The sequence below is a fragment of the Anarrhichthys ocellatus genome, unplaced genomic scaffold (genome assembly GCF_004355925.1).
Source record: "Anarrhichthys ocellatus isolate YVR2014 unplaced genomic scaffold, GSC_Weel_1.0 scaffold90, whole genome shotgun sequence".
NCBI lineage: Eukaryota > Metazoa > Chordata > Actinopteri > Perciformes > Anarhichadidae > Anarrhichthys > Anarrhichthys ocellatus.
The window spans coordinates 982,951-998,010 of record NW_022280120.1 but is presented as its reverse complement, the minus strand read 5'-3'; the positions used below and the strand labels follow the sequence as shown (position 1 = coordinate 998,010).

Sequence of the window (15,060 nt, the reverse complement as noted above, 5' to 3'; positions counted from 1 at the left end):
TTCAAAATGTTTAATGCTTTTTTATGTCATAACCAACACAAATCTTTGTGATACTGTTTTGTATAATTTAAGTAGAAGCAATGAACACGACCTTTTCAGGCGTATTGCTCTCCTGCACATTATCTCCCGTTGGTAGTCCATGTAAATTAAGCTTCTAAAGCTCGATCTATTCAGGAAATCCCATTGAGATCAACATCTCTTTTACAAAAGACTCCAGAGAACTAAATACATAAACACAAGATCACAAGAAAATGTATTGAAAGCAGTGTTCCCCTGTTAGAATGAGGAACTTTAAAAGCTAATTCGACCCTATGACGTGGTGACACCAGATCACACTATCAGAGTGACCTCTGACCTTTCCATGTAACACAGTGATGAGCGTGATAGCTATCTTGTGAAAGGAAAGGAATGCCTGAGACAGAGACCATGGTTTAAGGGTGATGGCAGCAGCATGAGCGTACAGGACATCCCCGTAATCCAGTAGAGTGCTGCAGGGATGATGTAATCTTGTAGGCCAACTAGGAAGTCAGCATCACACTGGTTCCCTGGACAAAAGGCCACTGGGATTTCTACATTGGATTCTGGATTATTGCAGTAAATAATCTCTGTGACAAACAAATGTTTATGATACTCACACGTTTTGTTCAGCAATCTAATCTTCTCAAATGAACGCCACTTTTATGATTATTGAAGCGTGAATGATATCGGCAGAAGTAAAAAGCTAACATTGGGCTATAAAGGAACTCCACTATGGTCACATGACTTCACGTCACCACCACGAAGCTAAAGGAGGACTGGTGTTCTCGTGAGGACGTTTAGTCGTCTCATTTAGACATTTGTTAGCAAGCGCCATTTACTAAGAAGCTTCAAAGCTTCAAAATTCACAAGAACGGTATTTACTGACAAATTCTATATATCGCAGAACAAACTGTTAAAATCTCTGCAGCTTGTGTTTAACCACAGACTTTATTTCAGGCATCTAATAAAAAAGACATTTAAAAACAAGGGAAACCCGAAGATCAAAATGCTGACTCATTTCGGGGTTTTAGGCATAGAAAATTTAAAAGAAGGAAGGCTCATTACGTCATCGTGACACCATTCTAATTTTGCAACCACTATGAAGGTCCACATTTATAAAAGGCATATCATATTTAGGGATTAGCGTCATTGCATGAAAATAACAGGGAAGATTATCAAGAGAGCTGGTTAACGTTAGCCCTCCTAAATATCAATAAACACTTTGATGGTTGGTTAGTTATTGGTAAAAACTATGCTCTATTACAATCAAATGTATCTAGGTGAGTTCTTTGACGTGACGTGAACCTTCTTTTATATATCAATTGGTTTTAGGACTCATTCCTGCAGCTCTCTATGGAGACAGTATGGTGGATTGTTTATGGTTCTTTTTCGTTTTCAGTGAAAGAATCAAATCAGAACTTTTTATTTTTCAAGATGTTCAGCATGTGCAAATATCTAATTATGGTGGAAATATATTTATATGTCTTTGATTTAAGCCTGTGCAAATAAATGCAACCCAAACTTAACTGACTTGGCCCCAAAGCCAATACACAGCTCTGCTTAAATCAAACAGATCAATCAAAGGAATTCATTAAAAATACATAAAGCAATCTCATCTTAATGTTCATAATGTTTAGCTCATAAAAACTCATAAAAACTATTCAGGTTTAAAAAACAACAACTTTTTTACCAAAAAAAACATTGGATCCCTGTGTCCATCTGACCCACTTAACGCACGTCCCTCGCGACTGTTATTTGTCATGAAAGCAGCTCCCAGCGAGCTGCCTTCCTTCGCCGGGGCGTCCCACGTGCCGTTCCACGCAGCAGAACCTCTGAGTGACGGACCAGACGGCCCGCCTCCATCCCACCACAACCGACCAATGAGGCTGCAGAGCGGAGACGAGCCTTCAGCAGCAGCCTCTTATTTCTCACTACAGTAGACTAGCCCTGTAACGCACACTGGTAGTCATGTGACGGTCATATAGTACAACTCAGTCAGCGCTCAGTCCAGTCTGAACGCTGCTGCTGCTGCTGCTGCTGCTGCTGCTGCATGGCGAGTCTCAAGGGCAATAGCTGCTCTGGCAATATACTGCCGCGTCGGATGCAACAAACATTTCTCCCCGCGCCTTTTGCATTGGGATTATATTGCTTTTAATTGAACAAGGTAAGGGGATATTTTTTATGGAACGGTGGGTGTCAGGGGTGCAGGGTGCGCGTGTGTGCCATATGCTGCAGGAGGCTGGACGAAAACATGTTTACGTTGAGCGCGGAGACGCGCGTCTACTCGTGCGTTATGCTCCGCGGGGGGACGGGCAAGAAAACATGACACACTGTCCGATGTTGATGGACTATTTTTGCGGGATTCGGGTTCCGCTCGGCCGCAGTATAACAGTAGATTGCAGTTAATTTTGAATGAGTTTTGGTTTCCTGCACGCAGATGCGCATGTGATTTCTATAAGTTCTCCGCCTGCTAAATCTGACGGTGCTAATGGTTATAATTGTAATTATTATCTTGGATATGCTTAAAAAATACGACATTTAGTTGAGTTAGTTACAAACACGGGGCTCTGGCTGTGCAAGATTGTAGAAATCAGTCATATCCTCTCTAGGAACATGTGAAATGAATCCAAATATGCCCCGCAGGAGGCGACAATAACGCAGCGAGCCTGCACGTTGTAATGATAAATCTAATGACTGACTATAAAAAAAAAAATCTTCCCGTCTTCAGAGGCAGCGGTGTGACTGATTTACTGCCCTTTAATTATCCCGTAAACAAGCAGAGCATGTGATTTACGCACACTGCTCCCGGCTGCCCCGTGCGGTGTTTTCTGATAATAATGTTGACAGTTTTTTTATTTTTTTTCCTGTGGCTGGGTTTACTCTCGGTCACTCAGACCATGCAGGGGCCCCTGGATAGGGTGGGTGGATAGAGGCGGGAGGGGACTGAGAATAACCTCGGCCAATTTGGACTTTATACAAACAAATGATTAATATACTCATGTTATTAAACCCAAGTGGAAAGCAAAATATGATGAGGTTATTGAACGATAACACTGTTATGATATCATAGGTGATTAATACAAGCATGTAGTAGGCCGACAGTAGATGGAAAAAAAAGCTGACTCTGTATCATTTCTGTAATGTCATGAAGTTATTTTTCCACTGTGCTGTGTCACTGATATTGTCAGGTGCTGCTCCTATGACAGTCAAAAAAAACTATCAACTTGCAAGTCTAAAATACATTTTAGGATTTGCATACACAAGTAGCAAATAGGCAGATGCATTGGAGGACACATTTTCAGTATGTAATCACCTGATGCTCTTAGTTTAAAGTCAGGAACTGTCCTTTTTGAATTTGAGCAGTATATGCACTCATGGGATTAAGTCTGACACACTTCTCTCTGTCTCTCTGTTTATTTCTATTTAGACACACTGTATCCCGGCTGGAGACCTTGGATTGTAAAAGTGTTTCTGCGACGCCTACTTTTTCCACCCTGAGAGAGAAACACCAGGTGTTTCGATATCTCCCCCGAGTGGGAAGTGTGGCCTCGGTGACCTGGGTTTGTATGGCCTAACTTTTCCAGAAGCAGAAGGAATATTTTTTTTTACAAATCATCCTAACCACAGACTCCAACAAGAGACGACCGATTGGCACTGTCCAGGGATGGTGGACAACTTCCCAGTTAGCGAGGGGATTTTTCTACCTTACAGTGGCTCGTCGCAGGTCTACCGGCTGTCTGACATGGTGACAGACCTGAGCTCCTACCAGGTGATGCCGTCACCGTTTTCGGAGGATGACCGGAGCGAGTCGTCCAGCCCTCGTTCCTGTTCCAGCCCCGACTCCCAGGTGCTTAGCTCCAGCTACGGCAGCAACTCTAGTGCTGAGAGCCATGACAGCATCCTGGATCACCTGCTGTCACAGGCCTCTTTAGGGGGTGCCAACAGTGTGCTGGCAGGGTCTGTTGCACCTGTGCCATTATCCACTTTCTTCTGGGACTCACAGAGAGATGAGCCGCCCAGACGCCAGCCTGTGAAGGAGGAACATTTTGACTTCCTATCCTGGGCCAATGCTGAGACAGAGGAACAACTTGGAGGGTGCTTCCAGCCCACACTGGAAGAGATCGAAGAATTCCTGGAGGAAAATATGGAGGTGGTAACGATGAAGCAGGAATTCCGAGAGGGTTGTGCGGGATTGGGAGTGGGACTGGAGGAGGCCCTTGGTCTAGAATTTGGCTTGGAGTGGTGCAGGGAAGCCTCCCCTGAGCCTAAGCCAGAGCCAGAGGCCAAGTATTCAGACCAAACTGTCCCTACCGCCAGCACTGCTGGCCTGTCCACTGCTGCCTCCAGCAAGACCAAAACTACATCAGTTAGGCCCACACATGAATCCAGCACAGGGGCCAAGAAAGCGTCAGCCAACAAACCTTCATCAGCAGACAGTGGAACAAACGGTAGCGGGATGCCAGGTGTCCAACTGATTCAGCCCCTTCAGATCAAGCAGGAGCCCACGGTAGCGCCTATTACCCCTATGGCCCAGCCCCCACTGCCTGCCCCAGCCTCAGACATCAAAATTGCACAGCTACTGGTCAACATCCAAGGTCAGACCTTTGCCCTGGTGCCCCACATCCTGCCCTCCACCAGCCTTAACGTCTCCTCCAAGTTTGTACGCATTGCTCCCGTCCCCATTGCGGCCAAGCCGCTCGGGCTCGGGGACAGCTCAGCCGGCCAGGGCTCAGGGATTCTTGTTGGAGGTCAAAAGTTCCAGAAGAACCCGGTGGCGGATCTTATCAAAATGCACAAATGCACTTTCCCTGGCTGCACCAAGATGTACACCAAGAGCAGCCACCTGAAGGCCCACCTGAGGAGGCACACGGGGGAAAAGCCTTTTGCATGCAACTGGCAGGGCTGTGGATGGAGGTGGGTACTAGTGTTGACTGACTGGATTAATGTATTTCTTGTTACATTGGACCATGTTGACGTCAAACATTCACCTCACAAGACAGAATGGTCTATGCCCCTTTAAAATGGCCATATTTGAACCCTACTGCTTTTTATTTTATTATTTTATTATTATCTTACCAGATTAGACTCATATTTATGACTGGTTATATAAAGCCTGTTTGAAAGGTTTGTTTATTCACAGGACTGGGCAATAACAGCATGCGCCTGCATGATTTAAAAGGGCTTAACCCCCATTAGTTTGCGTGGCCTTTTTGGAAGCAGCAGTAATTATATGTCAGTGGGGCATGTCTATGTGCTGTGCATGGTGTCATGTTGCTCCATAGTGTGTTGCAGATTGTAACTGTCACTTGAACTGACCTGTCTCTGTGTGGGTCATAGTAGCACTGATGAGGGGACTTAGAGGATATGGAGAGCAAATCCCCCCCCCCCCACACACACACACACTAGCAAAGCTCCAAGCAACTAAAATGAGAGAACAACATGAATGTCATTATTCGTAAGAGGGATCATTACCATGGAAGCCACATGCTGCACAGACAGTATGCTCACAGTTATTCAAGGATCTGTAATAGAAAAGCCAAGCAATGTTTTCTTTTCTCCGAGCCCTGGAGCTGAATACATCTTAATGGCTGTCATGCAGTCTCCCAAGTGTTAATTGGAATGATGTGATGCGGTGGCAATAGCAACGGTTGCAAAATCACACTTCTTGTCAGGCAGTGAGAGATCTGTGCAAGAATAGCTGGGGTGTCTTTCTTTGAGGATGCAAACTAAATCTGGTACGGAGCATGTGGGCTTCAGTCACATGAGCACAACATGGGCACCTCCTGTTGAGGCTCGACAGCTGTGCGGTTGCTGGGGCAGTGCAAGTGTGTGTGTGTATTTGTGTACGCTAAGTATGAAGCAGCCAGATCTAATTTGGAACCTGCTGTGTGTAATGGAGAAAGGCAGAGGGAGAACTTGGATGTCTTCATCAGCAAGGCAATTTCTCTGCTCATTAAAGTAAGGGCCTTTTTATATCATCAGTCTCAAAGTGTGTGCGTGTGTTTATGCGTGTGTGTGATAGAGTGTGACTTGAGCCCAGAGTTGCCAGAGTTGAGCTGGCTGTTTTCCTGAGGACATCATGTCAGACAGTGAGAGTTCCCTCTGCTGGTGCCGTTTTTGCAAAGACAACCATTTCACTCTCATTTTCTTCAGAGCCTTGCAACTACCAACTATGGGTGGGAGGTGCGGTCCAACAAACAAGATTTTCACTTTATGTCCTGCTTCAAACAAAAATTAAACATTGAGTTAATGCTCCCATTCCATTAAATTGTTCCGTTAAGTTGTTCCGTTAAGTTTTTCCGTTAATTTGTTCTGTTAGGTTGTTCCGTTAAGTTGTTCTGTTAAGTTCTTCGTTAACTTGTTCTGTTAGGTTGTTCCGTTATATTGTTCCGTTAAGTGGTTCAGTAACATTACGTTGTTACGTTACATTATGTGGTTGCGTTGCGTGGTTACGTTGCCTGGTTACATGACGCTGCCTTGTTGCGTGGTTACGTTGTTACATTACGTCGTTACGTTGCATCGTTACCTTGCTACATTGCGTCGTTACATTGCGTCGTCACGTTGCGTCGTTACATTGTTACGTTGTTACATCGTTACGTCGTTACGTCGTTACGTCGTTACATCGTTACGTTGTTACATTGTGACGTTATGTCGTTACATTGCGTTGTTACGTTATGTTGTTACTAGTGGTGTAACGGTTCGGATCACCCCTCACAGTTCGGATCACCCGTCATGGTTCAAAATATATTTAAAGTGCTTAAACCACGCTATGAAATCCCCTCACACACCCACGTCAGTATGAAGATAGTTCCTCTATGAAAAGGAAAAGACTGGGACAGCTCACTTCATCATGGCTGAGTAGAGATTCAAAGTCTGGTGCTGCAGACACGCCCCCTCTGTGAGAGTCACACAGACACACATCTGGCGCTACCCTTTCCCCAGATAATGTAGATATTCTCATCTTTTTATGTTAAATATTGTGGTTTTCATTGAAGAATATAGCCCAAAGTTATTTGCTTTAAGTGTTCTTGATCAGTTTATTTTCACATTCTGGGTTAATTCTGGAATATGGTCTACTCCACAGCAACAGCAGCTAAAGCTCATGGTTGTTGTTGCATTGAGTCATTTGTTATAAACTAATGCACAGAACTGTAAAAGAAAACTGTGAAATGGGAGTTGCCTGCAGGGAAAATACTTCCAGAATCAGCAGTTTATTATTTTATCGCATTATTATTCTCATTTTATGCAGTTAAATTAAATGAGTGGTGAGTTAGCCTGTATATAAACCATTACTTAATGAATAAGGAGCAATATGAAACCTGGCACCAGACCATTGGGCGGCCACTGCTCTAAACGCTCCACACACACACACACACACACACACACACACACACACACACACACACTCAGAACTAAGACCTGCCACTCAGTGACAAGTACTGACATGGTGTGTGTGTTTTTCATGTGCTTTGCATGTGTGCATTGGCCTATCCATATGGAATGCTTACATTTACCTGCGTGAACACATTAGTCAAAACCAACCAAGCCAGCGTACCGTTATGTAATTTGGCCTCTAGCTGCCACAGCTTGCAGAGATTAGTCATGGAGGAGCCTCCTCTTTCAAACATCCACTCATTGATAAACCCCCAGTTTGCATTCATGTACTGAGTGATCAATAATATCCCTTAAAAGCTTTGTGATGGGCTATTTGACCATAGTACCAAGCTGGTAACCCGCCACCACTCATGTACTGTAGTTGTAATGCTCTGCGCGTCCTAACAAATGAGTGGAGTCGCAGAAATTTGTGCAGTAGTAATCCAGGCTGTGTGTTCCCACTAACAAAGGGCTCTTGTCTATGCACAAAGGGCAGGATGTAGTTTGGATGAAAGTGTGTGCGAGAACCTGTGTGTGTGTGTGTGTGTGTGTGTGTGTGTGTGTGTGTGTGTGTGTGATGGGATAAATGAGGGGGCCGACCAAAGGAGAAAAAAGAAAAAAAAAGTTGATAATGTTGCGAAAGAAGCAAGCAAATGGACGAGGAGCGGAAAGTAACTGAGATTTGTTTTAAAGAAGACAGGAGAAAAGGCGCTGGTGGTGATGGTGGCATATAGGGGGGAGTTGAGAGAGGCTGATAGAAGGGGAGAAAAAAGGCCTGTTTCAGTTTTGCACACAATCACTTGAAGGGAGCAGCAGTGAGGAAGTGGAACGAACAAAGACAAAGTGTTGAATAGTTACCATGACTGTGGGCTAGGAACGTCCAGGCTGCCGCGCTGCATGAAAGGGAAGAGAGGGATCGGTCAAGGTTCCCTCACATGGACTGGGAGGGACAGGGAGGGAACGGCTGGATGGAAAGATGCAGTGAGCGCGGTATTGTATATTCAAAATGTACAGGTCCAGGTAGACCAATTTAACTAAAATATCTAATTTCACATTCTTAGTACAATGTTTTGCTGGCCGGCTTAGGTCTTAGTATTGTAAGAACATAGACACCAGAACCATCCTCATGTCCCCAGTGCTACCCTGTTATATGCTTAGGACTTTAGCACGACATATTTACTTTGGAATATGCATCATTTGTGCAATATAAACTACTATAATTAAGTCATAGATGTAAAAAATTGTGATCCCTGTACAAACAAATCACAACTGAAATGCAGTGTAAGTGGCGCTGTGGGCTGGGGCACCGAGACGATTCAACATGTTTGCGCAGTTGGTTATCCAGCCTTCAGCACAGCAGATACCAGAGGTGTGAACTAGAGTCGCATGATGATTTGGACTCCAGTCAGACTCCAGTCACACATTTGATGACTTTAGGCTCGACTTGATACAATCATAAGAGACTTGCAACTGGACTTGGACTTCAACGGCAGTGACTTGTGACTTCCCTTGGACTTGAGACTTTTGACTTGGAATTATTTGATAACTTCCCCCAAGCTCCAAAGATTAAAAAGTACGTTATTTAAAAAGTGTGCCACGAATTAATTAATTTCCTGAATCAACTTAACACTATCTATTCAAGTGGACACCTAATTCCCACAATTTTTTTTTTATGATTGAAGTTTAGTCATACTTGTCTTAACAAACTTGTTTTCACAAAATAAATTCAAAAAGCATTCATGATTTATATAAATTTGATATATTATTACTCTGTTGTTAAAATAGCATTACATTTGACTTGTTAAGGACTCAAAACTCAAAGTTTAGTGCTTGGTACTTGACATGGAACTTGCCTGTCTTGACTTGGGTTTTGGGTGCAAGGACTTGGGACTTACCTGGGACTTGTGAAACAATGACTTGGTCCCGCCTCTGGCAGATACAGCCACGTCTCATTTGAGGGAATCACTTTGTGATCAGCAACTTATTCACTCTTCTTTCAAGAAGTGATTTTAAAGCTGGGGTTTGTAATCTTCTTCAAAAACAATTTTGTTATATATCTTGAAATTCTCATAACATTCCGACAACAAATCAATACATCAAATGCTCTGACAAAAAAAGAAAAGAAAAAAGAAATCTGTTAACTGGCTATCGCAGGACTGTCATTAGCTCGTCCAATTATTTAATTCGGCCCGTTCACACGTGGTGCGTAACCAGAGTCTTTCACAAGCTGCTAGCTTGACAGCTATGAATACTAACAATAGCCTTGTTCATTGTTTGCATTCATTATTATATGTTTACGTTCATAATGATCATTTTGGGGGAGTGGCCTGGGAGGGAGGCCTGAAGGGATGTGCTGTCAGTGTTGCCGACTTGGCGAACTTCTTGCTAGATTTAGCGACTTTTGAAGCTAGTGCTGCTACTTTGATTGGAAAAGAGTCAGCACCGCATGGAGATATTCACTGAGCAATTCTAAATTCATTTCGATGTTATAACTGTGGGGTTCATATTTTTGCTTCATAGAGAGCATGGTATTGTGGAGCCCAGGCAGTGCTGCTCAACTCTTTCAGGCTGACTGTTGGAGGAATGAAGCTGGGGACTCCCTGGGGGAGCAATGTGCCAGGCACGGGATGAAGAGTGAATATGTAAAATAGTACAATAATGTCAGCTTAACATCAGACTTCAGAGTGGCAGTGACGGTGTTACTGTTTATACAATAAGACCATCTATAGAAACAACATAAAAACTGTTTGTAGATCAGTTTGGCATCACTGGGAGACATGAATTATATGAAACATTTGTTTGAAGCCGTTAGCCTCTTTTGTGCCTGAAATTTCATCCCATGTCCGTCGTGCGGTGATGATGCCGAACTATACATATCCTGCCCAGGGGCGTTTCTAGGATTCCAAGAAAGGGGGGGCTTTGCCCCAAGGAGAGTGGCATGTTTGGGGCCGCGGATATACATTGTTTCAGACAGTTCATAGATCAATCCTAGTGCCCGGGGTTTATATCGTTAAGTATGATGATAGGCTATTGCAGTGGTATTCAACTAAAATTCCAAAAGGTCCAGAATGAGAAAATGTCCTCGGGCAAAGGTCCGGAACATTACAATAATATCTAACTCGCGTTATTTAGTGCCATATATATATATATAAATATATTCAAGAAGCCTAGTAGTAGTAAGAACGTCTCTGTGTAGTCAACAACTGTCAACTCAAATAAAGAAAGTACACATCAATTATATTTTAACAATTATTATTCTCACTTTTCAAATTTAACTGGATGGATTATAAATAATACATAGAAATACATATTTAAATGTTCTCCTCTTTTCAAGTAAAATAATGTCTGGATTAAAGAATAACTGATATAACAGAAAGCTTTTGAAGAATGTGCATCTTAATAAAATAAAGTAATTCATTTTAGAAAAATTAATTTCTCTGAATTGTCCTGCAGCTTTAAATTCAGTTCAGTCAGGTGTGAAGTGATGTCAATAAAAAGCCACGATATTTTATTTTTGTCATTTAAAAAGATAAATCAGTGAGCATGGACTTTATCTGTGGTTATTAAACCACTTGTTTCAGCTCTATTCTCTCTGTTTACATCATTGTTGGTCAGTGAACTAATGTGTTAGGATTCTGATCATATTGGGCTCTTAGGTTTATTTTCTGTGTCTTCATTTAAGATGTGAGAGGGTACGTTTGTTCAAAAGAGTTGTGCTTTGCCTCGTAGTGCGCTTCATTTGCCGCTTTTATCAATAGTTACGGTTTCTGAACATATGAGACATGCTGGTTCTAACTGCCTGTGGGAACAATTAACATATAAGATTCTGTTCATTTTTGCTTATAAATTCTATTCTCTCTGAACACGTTTCTCTTTTTGGAGAACGTCATGTGAGATTACTTCTTCGATTAGCGCAATTTCCCTGCTCTTCTTTCTCTCTCCTCGTCTTAGCCCCGTGTGTCACGGTGTGTGTAAACCGCGCTCGAGTCAGGAAACTTGTCAGAATACCCATATTTGATTGTCTGAGCTGCATCACGTGATGTGATTTACAACGCATTGGTCGGTGTGTTTCCTGCATCGTTGAACAAGTGCATTAACGGCTGAATAAGAAGCGCCGGTTAAAGTATAAACTCATTGCCTAATATGTATAATTTCGAATTATCTATCGGTTTTAGGTCCTGGGTCCGGATGCAACTGCGTCTGGGTCCAGATCTGGATCCGGACCGCGGTCTGCCAGTTGGGGACCCCTGGGCTAATGGATTGTAATTTGAAGGGGGAGAAAACATATAAACCAGAATGCACGCACATCTGTAGCATGTTACAGTTTTAAATAACTTGTCCATGTGAGAAACAATAGTTTAATTTAATGACATCACCAAAATAAAAAAATAAAAAATATATATATATATATTTTTTTTAAAGCCAACAATGCCAAATTATTTGGGGGGGCTGAAGAACATTTTAGGGGGGCTTCAGCCTAACGACGCCCCTGATCTTGCACATACATATATGTGTTGGTTCCCATGGGATCACATTGGACCAATGGTCTCCTAGTTGGAAGATGTACCTCTTTCAAATAACTGCTTCATCTACCCAAGTCACTGTGTACACTTAATCAGCATGTTTTTACTCTTAAGTTTGGGGCAGGTGTTTCTGGAATAGTTGTATTCACTGTCTCCCTGAATAAACCCTGTCAGATGTCGCATGCTGCATTTTAATCATGTCTTATTAGTGCAGGAGCATTACTTTCATTACTTTTGCTCCTGAGCTTGTTGCATCTACGCTACGAATTTATTTTAATTTTATTTGTTTTACTGCAGCTCCTTATGTGTTGCGACCTAATTACAGGGTGCGATCGTATCGATTCATCATCTTGTCAGGTCAGCAGAGCAACATCTGGGATGCAGAGCCTGGCAGGGAACAGCCAGTTTCAGAGAACTAGGTTGCTGGGAAGAAGCCCCCGTAGCTGCCATCGCCTCATATGCTGGTCTAAATGAGTTACAGGCAAAGGAGTTGTAGCATCAACATGTGGAGCATTCGTGCTCATGACAGATAATTGCTCTATGGGGCTCTGGGTTGTGTACATGTTGTGAAAAACAGAGAGTTGCTAGAGCTAAATAGAAAACAACAGCGCGAGGGCGGCGGGAAAGATCAAGGTTTTCATCTCTGATTGCATCACGCGCTAGAGGCACTTGCTCAAGTTTGGCACTGTTGAATATCCCCAGAACACAAAGGGATGTTTGCTCTAAGGGTAAATGTTTTTTGTCAGATCCATTGGCATTGTTTGTTCAGAGGAGCCAAGAAGAATCGTTTCCTTAATGAACAGATTCTGGATGTATTATGCAACTGGTTTTTAGTGTGATCATCTTTGCCGGAGGAGCGCACACGCCTGAGACAAACCGCTAAAGTAGGGCTTCGCTTATCAACAACTTTCTCAAGAGGGTGGGACAAAGTCATTGTTTTGCAAATCACAAGCAAGTCTTGGCTGAAGGTGATGAATCATGTGCCAAGTCCTAAACTTTGTGTTTCATGTTTGAAAGGTCCCATACTGTAGAAAATGAGATGTCCATGTCTTTTCTTTTTATTATAAAATTATAAAATTATCCAATTTTGGTAATGTGCTGGTTTCCCTCTTGCCCGTGCAACATGATTAGCTGCTGTCAAATTGAGTTAAAGTATATCCGTTGTCAGGAGAAATGTTGAAAGCATTTTAATGACATCAATTTTAACATTTCATAATGCTTGTCTTTATTGACTGACGATTTTGTCAAGTTATGTCTGAGGTCATCAGATTTGTGACTCGAGTCCACGTCATGTGACGTGAGTCCACATCTCTGACTTTCTCCACCTGACTTTCTCCACTTGCCGAACATTCAAACATTGCTTCCTCTTCTTCTCTCAGGTTTTCCCGGTCCGACGAGCTGTCTCGACACCGGCGCTCCCACTCAGGTGTCAAGCCCTACCAGTGTCCGGTTTGTGAGAAGAGGTTCGCCCGCAGCGACCACCTGTCAAAACACATCAAAGTCCACCGTTTCCCACGGAACAGCCGGACAGTTCGCACAGCAAACTGATGCTGGGATCGCTGGGAATGCTGGGATCACTCTCATACGGACATAGGCCGCCGGCGCACGGTGCAAGTCTGAACGCACAGATCTTTTTAGCGCAAATGTTTGCGTCATTATCAAGTCAGTTTGATTATGTGAGTGGAAGCATGCCTCACTTTTTGTTTCAGCAGTCTGCGATTGTCCTAATTTATTGTTACCAGTTACCATCCTGTCTGTGATCAGCTGAAGGTTGTCGTTGCTGTTGGTGCTTTGGTATGTTGTACTCCTTATGTTTGTTCGGTCCTTATCGCCTGCCTCCGCAGAAGATAAGATAAGCTTATTTTCATCCTGTCTGGATTATGTGATATCTTTGGTCCACGCGACCTGGATCAAAACAACTGCCTTTTATCTTCCTTAAAGTTGCCAACGTCTTGGACATTCCTCATCTTATGCAATGTTTAGGAAGTCAGAGGAAGATCATTGGGATCCTCATTAGCTACAACCAGTATAGTCTTTCATTGACAGTGCAGTTGATGCACAGGGAGAGACCTGTGAAATCTCGCCATAATCTACCTGGGTTCTGCGCTGTCTTTTTCTTTCCATACATCAATTCTATTGGTCACCTGTTACATCTGTCTGTGGGTTTTACAAATATTTAACCAATGAAAAGTGTTAAAAAGGGCTTGTGAATACATTTCGTAAGTCAATCTGATCCTCAAACTACCGGCAAAAACCTCATAGCTCCACCCAGCCTCGTGCTTGAATAGAGTGTCGCTCACAGCAGAGCCGAAAGAAAACAGCGACGTTGCGATTTTAAAACAAGCTGCACTGGAAGCAGAGCAACTGACAGTAGCTGTGCAATGAGAAAATAACATAATGGGAAAAATATTTTTATGAATTATAATACCATCCATCCATCCATTTTCCTCCGCTTATCCGGGGTCGGGTCGCGGTGGCAACAGGCCAAGCAGGCTGACCCAGACTTCCCTCTCACCGGCAACATGTTCCAGCTCATTCTGGGGGATCCCGAGGCGTTCCTAGGCCAGCTGGGAGATGTAATCCCTCCAGCGTGTTCTGGATCTTCCCCGGGGTCTCTTCCCAGTTGGACGTGCCTGGAAAACCTCCAGTGGGAGGCGTCCAGGAGGCATCCTAATTAGATGCCCGAACCACCTCAGCTGACTCCTTTCGACGTGAAGGAGTAGTGGCTCGACTCCAAGCTCCCTCCTGATGACCGAGCTCCTTACCCTATCTCTAAGGCTGAGCCCGGCCACCCTACGGAGGAAACTCATTTCGGCCGCTTGTAGCCGCGACCTTGTCCTTTCGGTCACGACCCAGAGTTCGTGACCGTAGGTGAGGGTAGGAACGTAGACCGAGTGGTAAATTGAGAGCTTTGCCTTCTGGCTCAGCTCCCTCTTCACCAAGACGGTCCGGTGCAGCGCCTGCTTTACTGCTGCAGCCGCACCAATCCGTCTATCGATCTCCCGCTCCATCTTACCCTCACTCGTGAACAAGACCCCGAGATACTTGAACTCCTTTGCTTGAGGTAGGCACTCCGTGCCCACCTGGAGGGAGCAATCCACCGGTTTCTGGCAGAGCAGCATAGCCTCAGATTTGGAGGTGCTAT

General features: G+C 43.7%; 1 protein-coding gene across 1 annotated transcript; it reads left to right on the top strand.

The window, feature by feature from the left end:
• Positions 1-1,922: 1,922 nt before the first annotated feature.
• LOC116398789 (Krueppel-like factor 15) lies at positions 1,923-14,312 on the top strand. Its single transcript, XM_031875418.1, has 3 exons — positions 1,923-2,182; positions 3,446-4,932; positions 13,295-14,312. Exons 2-3 carry the CDS (start codon positions 3,683-3,685, stop codon positions 13,461-13,463), a joined length of 1,419 nt encoding a protein of 472 aa, XP_031731278.1. The 5' UTR covers positions 1,923-2,182; positions 3,446-3,682; the 3' UTR covers positions 13,464-14,312.
• The last annotated feature ends 748 nt before the right edge of the window (positions 14,313-15,060 follow it).

Excerpts from the sequence above, each read along its gene's own strand:
- LOC116398789 (XM_031875418.1), top strand. The coding sequence starts at position 3,683 with ATGGTGGACAACTTCCCAGTTAGCGAGGGGATTTTTCTACCTTACAGT. Across the intron at positions 4,933-13,294 it reads TGGCAGGGCTGTGGATGGAG|GTTTTCCCGGTCCGACGAGC; the intron begins GTGGGTACTAGT and ends TTCTTCTCTCAG.